The sequence below is a fragment of the Rhinichthys klamathensis genome, unplaced genomic scaffold (genome assembly GCF_029890125.1).
Source record: "Rhinichthys klamathensis goyatoka isolate OS25496 unplaced genomic scaffold, OSU_Roscu_1.1 h1tg000040l_1, whole genome shotgun sequence".
NCBI classification, from domain to species: Eukaryota; Metazoa; Chordata; class Actinopteri; order Cypriniformes; family Leuciscidae; genus Rhinichthys; species Rhinichthys klamathensis.
The window spans coordinates 6,141,394-6,157,575 of NW_026606587.1; the positions used below are offsets into that span (position 1 = coordinate 6,141,394).

General features: G+C 37.6%; 2 protein-coding genes across 4 annotated transcripts in view; both read right to left on the bottom strand.

The window, feature by feature from the left end:
- Positions 1-2,905: 2,905 nt before the first annotated feature.
- On the bottom strand, positions 2,906-7,174 carry star (steroidogenic acute regulatory protein). Its single transcript, XM_056246716.1, has 7 exons — positions 7,033-7,174; positions 6,835-6,942; positions 4,939-5,066; positions 4,576-4,734; positions 4,198-4,382; positions 4,015-4,108; positions 2,906-3,547 (listed from the first exon to the last, which is right to left on the bottom strand). The coding sequence occupies exons 1-7, from the start codon at positions 7,094-7,096 to the stop codon at positions 3,428-3,430; spliced, it is 858 nt and encodes a 285-aa protein (XP_056102691.1). The 5' UTR covers positions 7,097-7,174; the 3' UTR covers positions 2,906-3,427.
- A 3,704-nt stretch (positions 7,175-10,878) lies between these two features.
- grk5l (G protein-coupled receptor kinase 5 like) overlaps positions 10,879-16,182 on the bottom strand; it is a 56,948-nt gene continuing 51,644 nt past the window's right edge. For 2 of the 3 annotated variants that reach the window (XM_056246708.1, XM_056246710.1), the window contains exons 13-16: positions 15,776-15,913; positions 14,899-15,036; positions 14,432-14,563; positions 10,879-12,050 (exon numbers count right to left, since the gene is read on the bottom strand). In XM_056246708.1, the coding sequence (XP_056102683.1) occupies positions 11,967-12,050; positions 14,432-14,563; positions 14,899-15,036; positions 15,776-15,913 (492 nt within the window). In that variant the 3' untranslated portion in view covers positions 10,879-11,966. Of the gene's footprint in view, positions 12,051-14,363; positions 14,564-14,898; positions 15,037-15,775; positions 15,914-16,182 lie in introns of all 3 variants that reach the window. The other variant, XM_056246709.1, reaches the window with a different exon arrangement.

A 16,182-nucleotide genomic window follows, 5' to 3' on the forward strand; every position in this document is an offset into this window, starting at 1 on the left:
TCTACTGTAAATAGACTTCCGGTGCTGTAGGAGTAAAGTTCGTTTTCTTTTTTTTACAGTATTTCAGCAAAAACAGTGACTACAGTGCTTAATCTAAAAATATATAAAATAATATTTTTAATTTATGTATATGCCATTTTATGATATTTTTTTAAAAATTATATATGGAATATATGTGTATTTTCACAATAACAACAATAGTAAATAATGGCATAGTTTATGCTTAAATGCTTTCGGCTCAACAGTCCTTCAAGTAACAGAGAAGTTCCTAAAGCTATTCGAATAGCAAAACATCAAGAATCCACGCTTTTGTTTCTTTTTTGTTTCTTTGTTTGTTTCGTTTTGTTTCAAAGAGACAGCAGTCAGCTACTTAATCTGAAAGGATTCTAGTATAATTAAGTATAGGCTAATAAATAACTAAGATTCAATCAGATACAAAAGTGCAGCTAACATCCAGTGAGTAGATGCAAACCAGATGGAATGAAGGCAGAAAAAAAGATCCAAAACTGTAGGCAAAAGCTATACATTTAATTCCATCAAGGTCACCAAAAAAGTTTTACAAAAAAATGTACCATACAATTCCAATACACCATGTCATTTAATTTCTATGACATTACCATAATACAACAAATAAGGACGTTTATATATTTGTCATATAGGTTCAAGTGCATATTTACAATCCATTTTCTACATTCTTATCACAAGTAAACCTTTATACCTCACATAACCTTTTAAGTTAATTAACAACCTTTGGCAAACATGTATATCATGCCACAAAAAATATTTTACAGAAAACAAATCATGGACAATTCCTCATTCATTGCCATTGACTAGTCTACTGTCTAGCCAATAAACACACCATGAAACGGCGTATTGATCAACGCGACATGGCGCTAAAACTTAAAACTACTTACCTCAAGCTCCATTAGCAAAATTGGCATGCCAAGTTGGCCTCTTTTCTCTAGCTATGACCTTGTCCACATTCTCCTCTTTCGCTTCCTCCTGTTTTTTTCAGCGCACTTAAAACACTTGCCACAAGTTAACACTTGCTCTATTTAACACTATAGCGCAGGCTGATAACATTTTATTCCAACTTGTGTCGTAGCCTACGATTCAATAGGTGTCAAGTCTACAGTCTACCTACATGTCGTACCCAAGTTTATGTCTAGCTCTGTAACAGGGCCCACTTTGGCCCTCAAGATCCACTTTCCTGCAGAGCTTAGCTTCAACACTAATCAAACACACCTAAACAAGCTTATCAAGGTCTTCAGGATTACCAGAAAGCAGGCATGTGAGTTTGGTCAGGGTTGGAAGAAATCTCTGCAGGAAAGTGCAGAAATATATCTTCCATTGTGTTCAGCAGAAGAAAGAAATTCATACAGGTTTGAAAACAACTGATAACAGAATGATGACAGAATTTTCATTTTGAAGTGAACAATTCTTTTCAAAATTAGTAATAAAGAAGGAAGTAATAAATAAAATTTTCATACAACTACCCATTTATTGGGGCGGCAGTGGCTCAGTGGTTCATGTAGGTTGTCTACAAACCGGAAGGTTGGTGGTTCAATGCCCACCTGACCAAGTGTCGAGGTGTCCATGAGCAAGACACCTAACCCCAGCTGCTCCCGACGAGCTGAATGGCGCCTTGCATGGCTGACACTGCCGTCGGTGTATGAATGAGTGAGTGAATGGGTGATTGTGAGGCAAAATGTAAAGCGCTTTGGTGGCCATTGGGTCTGTGAAAGCGCTATATAAATGCAGTCCATTTACCATTTATTAGTACCAGCATAGTGTAATGCAGCCAGACTTATAAATTACTTTTAAGTTGAAATAAAATTTGCATAAATCATTTTGGGTTTAACTGAGCTTGTATGTACAAGGTCTAAGATCATAAGGGTGTTAGTGGAACCAAAAGTGTTCTGATCACGCCTGGATAACAAATACTAATAATAACTTACTAATTTAAAGTCCCCCTGTCAATAATTGTATCCCTTAAAACTCATCTTTGATCACCAAAATGACATATTTAAGCGTTTTTTACTTTGAACATTTTTCTTCATGCCTTAAAATAGCTTGAATATGCACCCATTGCCTCATTTAGCGTACATGGTTCTATGGATATGCAAATTAGCCCCGCCTCCACTCACTCCACTCGTTGATGATCACACGGTGATGTGATTGGTTACATGGTTTGTGAACACCAGCGATTTCAAACCCCGTTTTTGAGATTGTCTTTGTTTGGTTCACTGCAGTTTTAAGGAGAAAATACTTAGCAATGGTGTTGACTTATGAATTTGCACATGGTTTGTCTCAAAGCATATTATAAACACCACATAGGCATATAAACAACATATTCAACATGTGTCTTTCAGAAATCTCCCAACACCGTGAATGCAGAGGGGTCATTTACACAACTTTTGCTTTGAAATTGATTTAATATAATCAGAAATGGCCAACTGCATCGGAAAAAAATGAAAAACATTAGAAAGGCAAATGTGGCCTGCCTTTGGCCAGGACATCAGTGTTGACCTCATTTCCTGCTATGTGCAATGTTGGCTCAAACAGACCTTCAAGGAGCCGAGAAGTTCCTAAAACACATGTGAATGACCAAACACCTCCTTGCTTTGGCAAGCTCATGCTAATTCAGTCCAGACGACAAGACATTTTTATGGACTGAATATTCTGGCTGTAATACGAGTCACATACCCTTTCCGGGGGCAATTTGCTTGAACATCGCTGAGACGCTAATGGGCATTTTGCTTATGTAACTGGCTGAGTGGCTTGCCAAAGTATGTTGATGAAGCTACTTCCTGTATTTTCTTACTCAGTCTGCAAAATGAGGCTTCAGTCATAATTTTTACTCCTCTTCTGATACAACCATGAACAAAAAAGACTGATATTGTAGTTTGTCATTTTAATAGGTTTATTAAATATTCATTTAGCAGACATCCTTTTCCAGGGTTATGCAATAATATTAACTTAAAATAAATACTTCTTTTACACAAACAATGATAAAACATGAACTAATAAACCCATAAATTGATAGTCAGTGGTGTTCTGCAGAAGTATGTGAGTGAATAAAAGGAAGTTAAAGCCACAAAATGGAGGTGATGGAGGAAGTCAACTGAGTTTACCAGGTTGAAATCGAAACTTACTAAACCTCCATTACAATGACCCAGCAACCTACAGCATAAATGTTTTGGGTCAGTTCTGTGCATGCAATGTGAATACATTTTAAATTGTGTGGCTTGAACAAAGAGCAGCATATTGCTTCGATGGACAATTTAACTTCTGTATCTGTGTGAAATGTTTAGGCCCACAAGTGTAGGCTTGAATGGGGGTGACAACTTTGGGTGGGAGGAGCTTGACTCTGAAAAGAATCTGCCTTTGTTGTGACATCTATGTTTTTAGGGTATAAATGTGGACATCAGCAGGCAATGGCTGCTTCCACACTACCATTGGATGCCATTCTGTGCCTGAGGTGATTTGCGAAATCCACCTGGGTTTGCGAAAGTACCCGGTTGATGACAGTTTTCGGGATCCATCCCTGCAGAGCAGGGACAAACCATACATTAGAACACTTAAGCTTATTTGGAAGCATAGTTTGATACTACATTGAGAGTGACTTTACTTTTGTAGATCTTCCTTATTAAAAACCATTTAAAGCATTAACTATCAATTATCATTTAAATTCACAGCTGCTTCAAAGGTAAACTGTGTCATTTTTAAAGCCACTAGAAACACCAAATAAAACTGAAAAAGTAACTTTAAATAATTTTCTAACAAGTTTCCTGAAGACTCCCCCTATTGGTTGCCGCCTCAAACGCATGCTATTGGTCGAATCAAAAACAGAGCAATGTTTTGATTGCACCAACAGTGCAACTTTTTAGGGGAATCAGCCTAGCAATGGCTTGCTTATACATATTAATCTGGAATAAGAGAAAGTAGGCTATTTAACATCCAAGAAATTGCATACTTCACTTCCCCTTTTAACCGAGAGGGCAATTGGCTTACCTTAAGGTCTAAACTGAGCAACCAGGTAAACTTTGTCTTATTGGGATCATCTGCACTTGGTCGCATCACAATACATGTAGGTCCATTCTCAGCCCTTAGAAAATAAGAATTAATTTAATACATTGCAAGAGGTTTGAATTTTTAGTTTTTGATGGGGAAAATTTGGTTAAAATTTTCACTTACCTTACAAACCCTTTCTTCTCAGGCATTCCAGGGTGCTGAGTGGACATTCCGGCCAGGAAGCATGTAGATCCCCTGCGCTTGGCACAGCGGACACTTACAAAATCTCGTGGGCCGACCACATTTCCAGGTGTTTCACCTGAAACCTCATGTGTGATCATAGTATCCTGACCGATCTTCTGAAGAATCTGAGAGGGACCAAAACTGTATTAAATACCAAATATCTCCAAGCAACCGTAGCTGTATGTTTTGTTACATTGTGATGGAGGTCTGTGAGTAAGATCTGAGAAGATAGGCAGTCCTTCAAAAGTGCAGTGACTGAAAATGCACACAGGCCTGCAGCATAGGAATCTGGCAGTCAGTAGATCTATTTCTACCCACCTTGACTTGTTTGACATTGGGGTTCCACTCCCCCATTTGTTCCATGTTATCCACCAGCTCCTCATAAAGGTCATCTGTTTGCTGTTCAAGCATCACTTCCAACTTAAAAATCTTCCCAATGTCTGGTAATACTTTACTCATCACCTTATCTCCATTGACCTGAGAGAGAAAAACCCACATAAAAAAACAGTTTTAATTATTATAATTATAGTATATATGAGCAAAAAAAAAAAAAGGTTTGCAGCTCTAAAGGCCTTGGACACCAAAGTGCTGTATAAAACTGTATAATAAAATATGCATGCATATAAGGCATCTATACGTGGCCTCATCGGAATGAATGATTATGATTATTATTATTATTACAGTCTCAATCTCAGTTTGCCAGCCGTCCTGGTCACTGAGGATGCTGATAGACTTCTGCAGAGCTTCCTGTCCCTGCTGCACATAGCACTGCTCAGCTTCACTGAACGTCTCTTCTGCAATCCGACTACCTGTGCAAAGAAACACACACATATACATGATCATCTCCATAAAGAAACAACAAATACATACTAGATTTATGAAGAAAATGTGCATTTCGGTGAAAATGGTGGAGAATTTTGTTTCACCCCTTCTGCAAATTACATTGTTATGCCAGTAGGTGGCAAGAAGTGTCTTTATACGTTACTGAATCATTCGTTCAAAAACACTGAATTATTTAGGAATCAAATAAGTGACTAACTGATAGTAAGAGTCCATCACTTGTGCATTTCGGAATCCTGTTGGCAGTAGGTCTAATTCAAACACATGACTCATACTGTCAAATACTGTTTTTAGCCTACTATATGGGAAGTCGTAATATTGTGATGCAGAGACTCATTATCGCGTCATTATGAGTGAGTCATTTAATCATTCACTCAACCAATTCGTTAATAACACTGAATCATTCAAGAACAAAACAAGTGAGTAACTGTGTCCAAAATCGCATAGGGGTGAATTTAGGTAAATTGGGACATTTTTCCCAGTCATCTCAAAAGCAAAAAGTGTCCCAATTTACTTGAATTCACCTGAGTAGGTTCTACATTTTATAAAGAACCTACTTCACCGTTAAAAAAGTACATTCTTAATGGTTGTAGTATGAATGAAATCCAGACATATTGTACATCCGCCATGTTGTCATTGTCATGTGACCTCTGACATCCATTGAGTTGCTTTGCAATTCACATCTACTCTGGCGTGGCCTCATGGGATAGTAAAGTGTCCATCAGATAAACACTTCATAATCTTGCCAGAAGTATTAGGTCATCCGGGTACAGCTTTTTTCACCTACTGTACTATTTAGGGAAGTATGCAATTTCAGATGCAGGGACTGTCTTTATATTCACTAAACCAATTCATTAAAACACACTCATTTGTTCAAGAACAAAACAAGTGATTGTCTTTATGAGTAAGTAATTAAATCATTCACACAATCAAAATGCTGATTCATTTAAAACGATACCGTTACTGTGTTGCGCACAGATGCACAATTCTACTGTGGCTTTGTTCATAACTATTTAAGATATGAACAAAATTATGAACATAAAGACAGTCCCTGGCATTCACATTACACATTTCTATTATTCAAATCAGTTAAATGATTATTAGGCTGCATAGATTAGGTCAGCTGGAACCGGGGACACTTCCTAAAACACCCGATGTACTCGTTACGTCATAAGAAGAATGGCATCTACGCTAATGTTAGTCTTTCCATTTATTCCGAGGTTTACTGAAGTCAGCCGGATCCGGGCCGTATCCAGATCAGATGGTAAACCTGCGCCTGGACACGACCACAACGCAACAATATTATTGATCTGCCGTACGTCAGGAGGACGATGATGCAATTTTCTTCTAGAAACAAACTTGTATTAATTTTATGTTATCACTGTGCAGCTGCTTTGATACAATCTGTATTGTAAAAAGCGCTATATAAATAAAGGTGATTGAAGCAAGTGATTGAAGCAAAAATAGATAAATAGTTGGAAATGCTGTCTAAATTGAATTTTGAAATTTTGTTTATATATCTTTTGTACAAAAGCAATATCACACTCACTAATATTCAAAACAACAGGACACTGCTCCTGTAATATTGGTTAAATTATTTTGAACAGACAATTAAACAGGACAATAACTGAGTAAATCATTTTAAGAATTTAATTGGCTAATATTATTAGCTATTGGAGTCTACAGCATCCATATTTCTGTAATATAAATGTTCAAGTTGTGAGGAAGTTATCTTACTGAGAAGTGAGCTCCTTCTTCGGACGTGGTTAATCCAAGCACTAGGTCCAGGTCCAGAAAGCTTTTTCAGCTCATGATGAATTGCAATCAATGCATTCCTCCTCAAACCTGATTGTGAAAGAAAAAGACAATATATAAAAACTCGAATAAATACATATTATAAAAATATTTTTAAAAAAACATGAAACAACTTCTTACCTGTCATGTTTCTCACGTGCCTGTAGGAAATGCCAGCACACAGTTTGACCGTTGCAGGCAACATTATAAAATTTTCTTAACCGATGAATGAATGACTACACTTGAAATGTGGGCACGGTGAGTTAGAAGTGGAATCTGAGGAACAGCTGCCTGCTTCGCTCCCTTTATAGCCCCGTCAGACAAGGCTGCGTTCTCGTCACCTCGCAGATAAAACAGCACCATCACTCAAAGCACGGGGGTGACCCTGTGTGTCAAGGATGTGCAGTGAACACGACGGCCTATCTGTTACCACTATAAACACGTTGTTACAGATAACGGCCAGTGCCTGAAGACTACCCACACAGAACACTGGTTTGTACACTTATGTTGTCCGTCTTTTTCAAGTCACAACAAACAGTGTTACTTATCTACAGATATATTTTAGCATGATAAGCCGGAAACACTCAGGAGGACAAGTTTATAATGACAAATCATCAGCCAAAAATGTTCAAAATCATCATCATCCTAACTCCTAGGGGTCAAATAAAATGACATCATCACTTGGTGCCATCCCCCCCCCCCCAAAAAAGAAGGTAGGCCTAATTAGTGGCTTTTCCCAAAATAAACCTGGGTAACAACTTGTGTGTACTTTTAAAGTGACTAGCTTTCAATAATACCAGAGATGTAAGCAGTGGTGTATTCTGCAAATCCTGGTTACATCTTATTACACGCTGTGCTACACAAACCCATATCAAAGCTGCAACGAATCAATTCTCCATCACTGACAACAATAAAAGGCCGATCCAGCCTTGGACTCAACGGCAATGGAAACTTTCCTAGTTCTATGAAAATATTTGTTTAATGACTTGTGGGTTTCAGTTTGACGTAAAATCAACTTGTTCAAGAACATTGAAGAAATATCTTGTGGGGGAAAAGTGTCTTTATGAGTGAAAGCACCTTAACCCACAACCTTGTGTCCCTCAGAGTAATTTATACTTTAAGCCTTAACCTTTATCAGACAAACTTCTAATCAGGAGGTATGGAACAGCCACGGACTGTGTCAATGACGCTGGAACAGGTGCAAACCATAGCGGTCAATGGATTACAAACTTTAATTACATTTATTCATTTAGCTGACGCTTTTATCCAAAGCGACTTACAATATGTCAGAGGTCGCACGCCTCTGGAGCAACTAGGGGTTAAGTGTCTTGCTCAGGGACACATTGGTGTCTCACAGTGGATTCGAACCCGGGTCTCTCACACCAAAGGCATGTGTCTTATCCACTGCGCCATCACCACCCTTCTGAATTAATTACATATTACTTTTTTTGGTAACACTTTATTTTACAGTGTCCATGTTACATGAACTTACCATAGTAATAACAGTAAATTATGCATAATAACATGCAACTACCTCTCAACCAAATCCTAATCCTACCCTAACCCTATTGTAATGTAGTTAATTATTATTACTTAGTACTTAAATGTATAATTACATTGTAACAATGACACCTTAAAATAAACTGTAACCCTTTTTTCCCCCAAATTACTTATTAATTTATATAATTAATAGAAATATTAATTAGTCATTAAATGTAATTAGTCTATAATCGCATCAATCTAAAAGGTTAAATTGACAGTCTTTTAAAAAAAGTAAAACCATTTAAACCAAAATAATTCAGTTTTCCTTCCCATTTATTACTCAAAGTTTTTTACGTTTATTTATCGCTCATGATAATCACGTACGTTATCATAATACAAACACATTCACATTTCTAAAAGAACTACACAGTTATGTTCAGGCCAGCACAGGTTTTATTCAGAAGGACTGTCAGGTTTGGCTTCACATGCAGTCAGCGTAGTACAACACCTCTCTTTAAAACGTGTGTGTGTATGTATGTTTGTGCGTGTGCATGTTTACATTGTGTGAATGACTGAAGTGACACACAAAGTGCAAACCGTATCATGAGCACTAACCTGGACTAGACTACTAAAAAGGAGGCACTTCATTGGGGTTTTCTATCTAATGACCTATACAAAAAATGAATCCAAAAGGAGCCATGTTCTCAAACCCTCATAGTCTCTAATTTCAGTTTTTACTTGCCAAATGAATATCACTTCAGTTCCCTTTTAGTTTGGTCATTGTTTTAAAGGCAAAGTTCCCTTTTATGCAGCAATTACACACGTCACCACCAGTTCATTCATCACATTGTTGTACGTATGGAGGACATACAGTAAGTATACATAAGCAAAGCATTAACTCTTAGTCTGGGAAAGGTTCATTTTTCTAAACTTCACAGCTGTTAAATTAGTTCAGAGGATACTGTAGAAATACAAACCAATAAGTTTGAAGTTTAAACCACCAGGCCTTCAATTTACAACCCTTTTGTTTAAGTGAAAAAAGGAAAAAAAAGTGACAAACCTTTCCTTTGTTTCCATAGACCAAATCAACATTTACTTGCCGATATAGCATTTCATATCAGTTTAGATCACTCCCTATTCATGATATAGAGTGCTAGAAACACTTAATGAACTATTACACAAATAATATGCAGTTTATCAATGCATACTTGGGGGAAATTCTGCTTCAAATTAACTGTAAAATCAGTAACACGACTCTCAGATTCCAGAGCATCAAGTTAATACGTTTTATAGCAATTAACCAACTGTGGTTAGAAGATTCCCCAATTTAGATACGCAACAATGTGGCAAAAGTGAAGAATATTCCCTGTAATGGTAAATAAAGTACTTCCAAACAAACTGTCAACATTGGCCACAAATTTTTAAAATAGGAGAAATTAATTAACATGATTCTTTTCTAAATTTCACCTGAAAGTGACCATGAATCATCACAAGTATGTGGCGTATAAAGTCTCACCACAGTGAACAACAGCATGGCACTAGTATACACAGAGATCAGACCCCTAAACCATTAACCTTCTAACAGACACATTGGTCCCGCTCGATGAATAGTTGATTGACCATGCAGTGTGCAGTGCAATTTATGTAACATGTCATAATACAGTGCAATAACCAGTTATTACACACACATCAGATGAGAAGTTTGAAATGTTAGAACCTACACTAAGTATACACTTTTTCACTTTAAACCCTTCAGAGGGAATTTCTAGCACTGTAAATTAATGGCATAATTGATGCATAATTTGGTAAACACACATCAGTTTAATGATTGGAAATTACATGGCACTTAGCATACGTACTCGTGAAATAGCTTCAAGTCATCATTTTAATACACTTGATTTGTCTTGAGATTCTCTATTGAACTCTGAGGCTTAAAAAAAACCTTGGAATGGTATTGTAAATGCAAGATTATGAGGTTGAGATACATATTCTATTCCTTCTTGAGTCGCTCCGTTTTGTTACTTATAAATTATCAATTTTTCTTAAAGAAACATTTGAACACTCCAAAACTATCATGTATTCTCTATGCACGGGATATGAATGTATTTTTAGGGCTGTGTGTTCTGGATTCCCATGATGTCTATACAACTGAAATCCTGGACACTTTAAATGCGTACATTTACAGTTGGGGAAGATAAATGAAATGTCTTTCTACCAGTTGGCATCTGATTGGAAAAAAAACAGCTGCTGAGGTATGAAACTTCATGAGTCTGCTGTATTGTGTGTGTGTGTGTGTGTGTGTATAAAGGCTGAAGTGAAGTGGTGCCAGTTTCAGTCTATTAGTGGTTGAAATGTGATTAAATGAAGGCATGTTTACACACCGAATCTGGAAAAAAGCTGCTTTGTTGTCCTAGAAAGTGAAAATGCTTGACTGTGTAGATGTATTATTAGATGGTCAATTCTATCTCCTCTTGGAGCTGCCATGATACAAATTCAGCTCAAAATCTCACAGTAGCTCAGATTGAAGAGTCCAGCAATATCCTCTGATTCAATGCCAAATTGCCTCTGAAAAGCTGAAGTATAATTTATTTTCTGTAAATCGGGTAAATAAGCCACTTATGAATAATGCGATGAAATGAGAAGAACTCCCTGACTGATTTGTTGTGCTGTGATTGGCTACCTACCCAAAGACCACGCCCACTGAGATGGCTCCACCTTTCACTACGGTCAACAGTCTTTATGCACAAAGGAACTGATACTTTTAGCTTATGTTTGCAGACCACGTAGTGTCCGGCGACTGGAGAAGATGAGATTTTAGAGTGGACTGGAATAGGCGGAAGCTGCCAAATTGAGTTTGCTTTTCAGTGATATCACAAAATTTGCAGATGACACGGGAAGGAAAGAATATACAGCTCCAATGAGCTCCTTATTTCCTTGTGCTTTTAGGCCTTTCATCACTCTCTGCAGCGAAACATGGCAACGTTACTCAAATACGTGTCTTCCTGTAATAAGCTCTATCTTTGGCCTGAGAGTATGCAAGGCAATGCACATTTTGGGTTGAGGTTGGAGGTGTTACATGTAGATGGAAAGATAAAAGGGGTGGGTAGGTAGAACGAGAGGGATGGAGGAAGAAACGAGAGTGTGCGTGTGTTTGTGAGTGTGTGCATAAGTCTCTTAAGTTCACTATATTAGCTTTCCTTTGCAAAAGAAAAATTAAAAAGCCCCCTTCCCATTCCCTGTGGAGGCCTCTCTTTGTCAATAAAATCCCCTGAATAATATGAGTTAATATTCTGTCATTGTCAGTGGCTCTTTAATGTTCCAGCAATCCTGAGGGAGCGTGAGGTGAAGGAATAAATGTTCTCCTTTCTGTCACAAAACGGATAAATAAAGGTCTTTAAACAGGACTTTTGTTTTGTCTCCTGTCCTCTCGGCGGGGCCATTGATGGATAGTGTGGGCCAAGGCAAGGAAAACGGACTCTTCCACGCTCTGTCGACTGGTCTTTAAAGGGCAGGAGGAGTTCCTCACTCTTATTCTTTCCTCTCTTTATCACTCACTCGCTTTTGTCCCCGGTAGTCCCGCAGCGATTTGTCCACTAGGGGGCAGAGTGTGACATGGAGTCAACAGAGTTGACACTGGAAGACGAGACCCGGCTTTGAGCGATGGTCACCTCTGGATGCTGAAGGATGAGAGAAAATGACAGATAAAAATAATTAATGTTAGTTAGGATTCATAAATTCTCTCTCACATATAGACATGTACAATCAGGGTCCAAAATTAACACTCACCAGCAGTGTTGGGGGGTAATGCACATTACTACACTGCAAAAAAATTATTTTCATGATTTATCACAACTTTTAATCTCTTCTCAAATCAACTTAGATAATTATTGTGGTTCAGATAACAAAATAGTTTGAGTTTCTATTTATTCAACCAATCTCTGTTGTATTAACTCAATTTTTTTTATTTCAATGAACTCAAAAAAGTAAGTTACCTGGGTGCCTTACAATTTAAAGTTAAACCAACAATCATTTTTTAGTGTAGTTATTTTTCCCTAAATCAATTGAAAAACTCTTTCTTCTCCATTTTTTCTCCAGAAATGGGTGCTGAATGAAAATATATGAGTGTGCTTTAGTTCAGTTCAGTTGTGCAAAATATCAGAATGTGGGTATTGCCTCACAACATAGATCTCTGCATGTGTAGCTATCGTTTTGAGAATCACTTGCATCTTGGGCAAGAAAATAAAATACAAAAGTAACTTAAGGCATTGAATTACATAAAAGGTGATTACTTTTCTAGGACGCCTAGTTATTTTGTGGTTTATTTACAAAACACTTACACTACCATTCAAAAGTTTGGGGTCAGCAATTCTTTAAAGAGATGAATACTTTCATTCAGAAAAAACAAATTAAATTGATCAAAAGTGACAGTAAAGACATTTATAATGTAACAAAAGAAGTCTGGAGTAATTCAGCTTTGCCATTACAGGAATAAATGACAAATATACGCAGAATGCAAAAAGAGACTTATTTCAAAAACAATCAAACACTTTATGATCCCAAACTTTTTGCGTAGTGCTTGTAGTGTATTTCTCCCAGTAAAACAACAAAATAAAAATATGAAGAACAAAATCATGAGGTGCTGATGTTAGAGTGACGCTAAATATTGTGAAGATCTGCTGTGTGCCGCTTGTCCATGATTATGTGCATGCATTTGACTGCATCTATAGTATTTGTGTCCCTGTAAATCATTTCTTTTAAGTGGACTTAAAGGGTTAGTTCACCCAAAAATGAAAATTCTGTCAGTATTTACTCACCCTCATGTTGTTCCAACCCCGTAAGACCTTCGTTCATCTTCGGAACACGAATTAAGATATTTTTGATGAAATCTGAGAGCTGGATCACTCCTCCATACTAGTCCATAGGCTTCTTCAGGGATTGAACTTGCCGGCCTCGAAAAGTTATTAAAGACATCGTTAAAATAGTCCAAGTGACTACAGTGGCTCAATCTTAAGTTTATCAAGCGACGAGAATACTTTTTGTGCGCAAAAACAAACAAAAATAACGACTTTATTTCAACTATTCATTTCCTTCTCTTTAGGCCTCTAGTCAGTTAACGTAGTGTGATTCTGTAGAGCTACGTCACAAGTAGGCTCACTATTCGCCGACGCTGGTCATGTGCGTGATGCGTGTAACGTACAACAACAGAAGCTTACGCTATTACACTAGTGAACTGACTCGAGGCCCACAGAGAAGAAAATTAATAGTTGAAATAAAGTTGTTATTTTTGTTTGTTTTTGCGCACAAAAAGTATTCTCGTCGCTTGATAAACTTAAGATTGAGCCACTGTAGTCACTTGGACTATTTTAACGATGTCTTTAATAACTTTTCGAGGCCAGCAAGTTCAATCCCTGAAGAAGCCTATGGAGGAGTGATCCAGCTCTCAGATTTCATAAAAAATATCTTAATTCGTGTTCCGAAGATGAACAAAGGTCTTACGGGGTTGGAACAACATGAGGGTGAGTAATTACTGACAGAATTTTCATTTTTGGGTGAACTAACCCTTTAAATAAATAGTTAAAATGTGTGTGTGTGAGAGAGAGTGAGTGAGAGAAATACAGCTTTATGGCCAGTATGAAATAAAGTGAAATTTGAAAATTAACTGACAATTTAAGAATCAAAAATCTAATTTAAAACCGGAAATAAAAATAAACTTTTAGGGATTTTGAAAGAAATACCACAAAGAAACATTTTATAATGAAGAAGAAACATAAAAAAAACTTCACTCTTTCTAGCTCATTAATCAAATAAGTAAATTTGTGAAACTGATCATGTGAATTCCTGTGTAGAGACTGAACCCCCCCCCCCCCCATTACATTTTCTAAATGAATGTGGCAAAGTTATTTTTGGCCCCTGGGTACAATGCGTCAGTCTGATCGTTGCTGTTCTGCTCTACGTGTGTGAGCGTGTGGTGTCCTGATGGGGTGTTTGACCTGGTCTGTAGTTAACTATTGTGTTCTCTGGGGTGTTCCTCTGTGGTGGAGGTGGAGGGGATCCTCACATGTCTCCTAAAGATCCTGTCCAGCAGGCTACGCCGAGGAGGCTCAGGAGGCTGGTTCCAATCCAGGTCAGGGGGCCGTGTCCCCTGAGGCCCGAATACATTAAGGTCGCTGAAGCACTCTGTCTCGATCATCTGCAGGACAGAAAGCAGACAAAATAGCAAGAGACAGACAGACGGATACAGATAAACAAAATGAGAGAAATGATGATAAGAAGGTCAAACCATCCTTATTTTCTAACATCTTTACAGAAAGGATAATTATAGTTCTGGATGCTGATTGGTCAATACAGCCTTCCAGTCATGCTAATATACATTATTAACAGCTATACACCCAGGGGACAGCAACCTTTTAAATTTTTTCTTGTTCATTACTGTGCCAGATGATGCCAGGTTGAATGATTCATTATCGTGTTATCTGATTTTTTTTTTTTTGCCATATGGCATTATGTTGGCAGAAGATTTTATACCTCATTTTGCCATGGGATGGAGACGCTGCCAGTGGCAAACTTGGAGTAGAAATCATTGTCTGTTTGGTCCAGGTTGACACCCTTAACGGTGGAGAACTGCTCAATGTCCAGAACATCTTTACAGTAGACCGCCCTGGGCTATGAAATAAGCAAAGAAGGGAAACAAAAGTGAAAAACTGAGCAATAAGAGAATTCAACCCTATGCAAATTTCTAAAACCTTCAAATGTTCAACATTAACATTCCTTAAAAACCTGTTATCTGATTGATACTTTTTTTGTAAGTAAAAGGCCTTGTAGAATAATTGTAAAAACACCTCCCCCTTCAAGTTGTGGTTCACGGGCCTTTCTGCTGTAAAATATTTACTGATTTTTAAATGTAAATGTAAGAATAACTTTAAAAGTGTTGGCAATGTTTCAAGGTGAACATTTGATTGGTTTACTTTATTATCCATGCATCATTTTTTTTTGTTGAAAAATCATGTTAAAATGTGAGTATCAAATATGATGCATCAGGATTTTGAGGAAGGTTTATTTGAACATCTGTCAATCGTCATTATATTGCATTGCATCATATCTTTTACCCTCAACAACTACAGAGATTTAATCGTAAAACAAGGCATTTTAATACCACCTTACTAAGACATATTATTGAGCGATACAGAGTAAAAACTGTTATTTATATGCATGTTATACAAGTAGTCTGCAATAATCTCACTGGTTTACATCACAAGCTATCAGAATTTGATTTGACATTTTGGCCATATAAATATGAGCAACTGCACTAAATTGCATTTTTGGTCAGTCTGAGCCTCTAAATATAACTTCATTTGTCAGGCTTCACAGTGTTAACATCAACTACATGAGAACAGGAACTCACATCGGGCACAAAGGAAGGATCCAGAATGCCGGCCTCCAGCCTCTTGAAGTTGATGTTCTTAAAGAACGGGTGGGCTTTGACTCCAGTACCTTCATCCGCCTGGCAGCCGAGCCTCTGCTTGGGATCTTTGGCTAACAGCTGTGGGACAAGGAGCGGAGAGCAGCCAGACAGACATTAGGAACACAGGTTTGTACATTCTTCAAGAGTGGAATGTAAGAGGCCAAGCTGGTCAATGGCTTCGAAACACTAGGAAAAAGAGCTTGTGTGCCAAATGAAGACATTTAAATGGGGCAAACATCCTAAAACTAGGGTCAGCAATCACAAACCAGACATCACAAAACCCACACACAGGAACGAGTTAGGCTGGGAACTTTTGTGAGCAAAGATGTGGAGGCCATTTGCACGCA

Coding starts and splice junctions, on each gene's coding strand:
- star (XM_056246716.1), bottom strand. CDS start 7,096: ATGTTGCCTGCAACGGTCAAACTGTGTGCTGGCATTTCCTACAGGCAC. Junction 6,943..7,032: donor GCACGTGAGAAACATGACAG/GTAAGAAGTTGT, acceptor TTTCACAATCAG/GTTTGAGGAGGAATGCATTG. Junction 4,383..4,575: donor CCAATGTCAAACAAGTCAAG/GTGGGTAGAAAT, acceptor GGTCCCTCTCAG/ATTCTTCAGAAGATCGGTCA.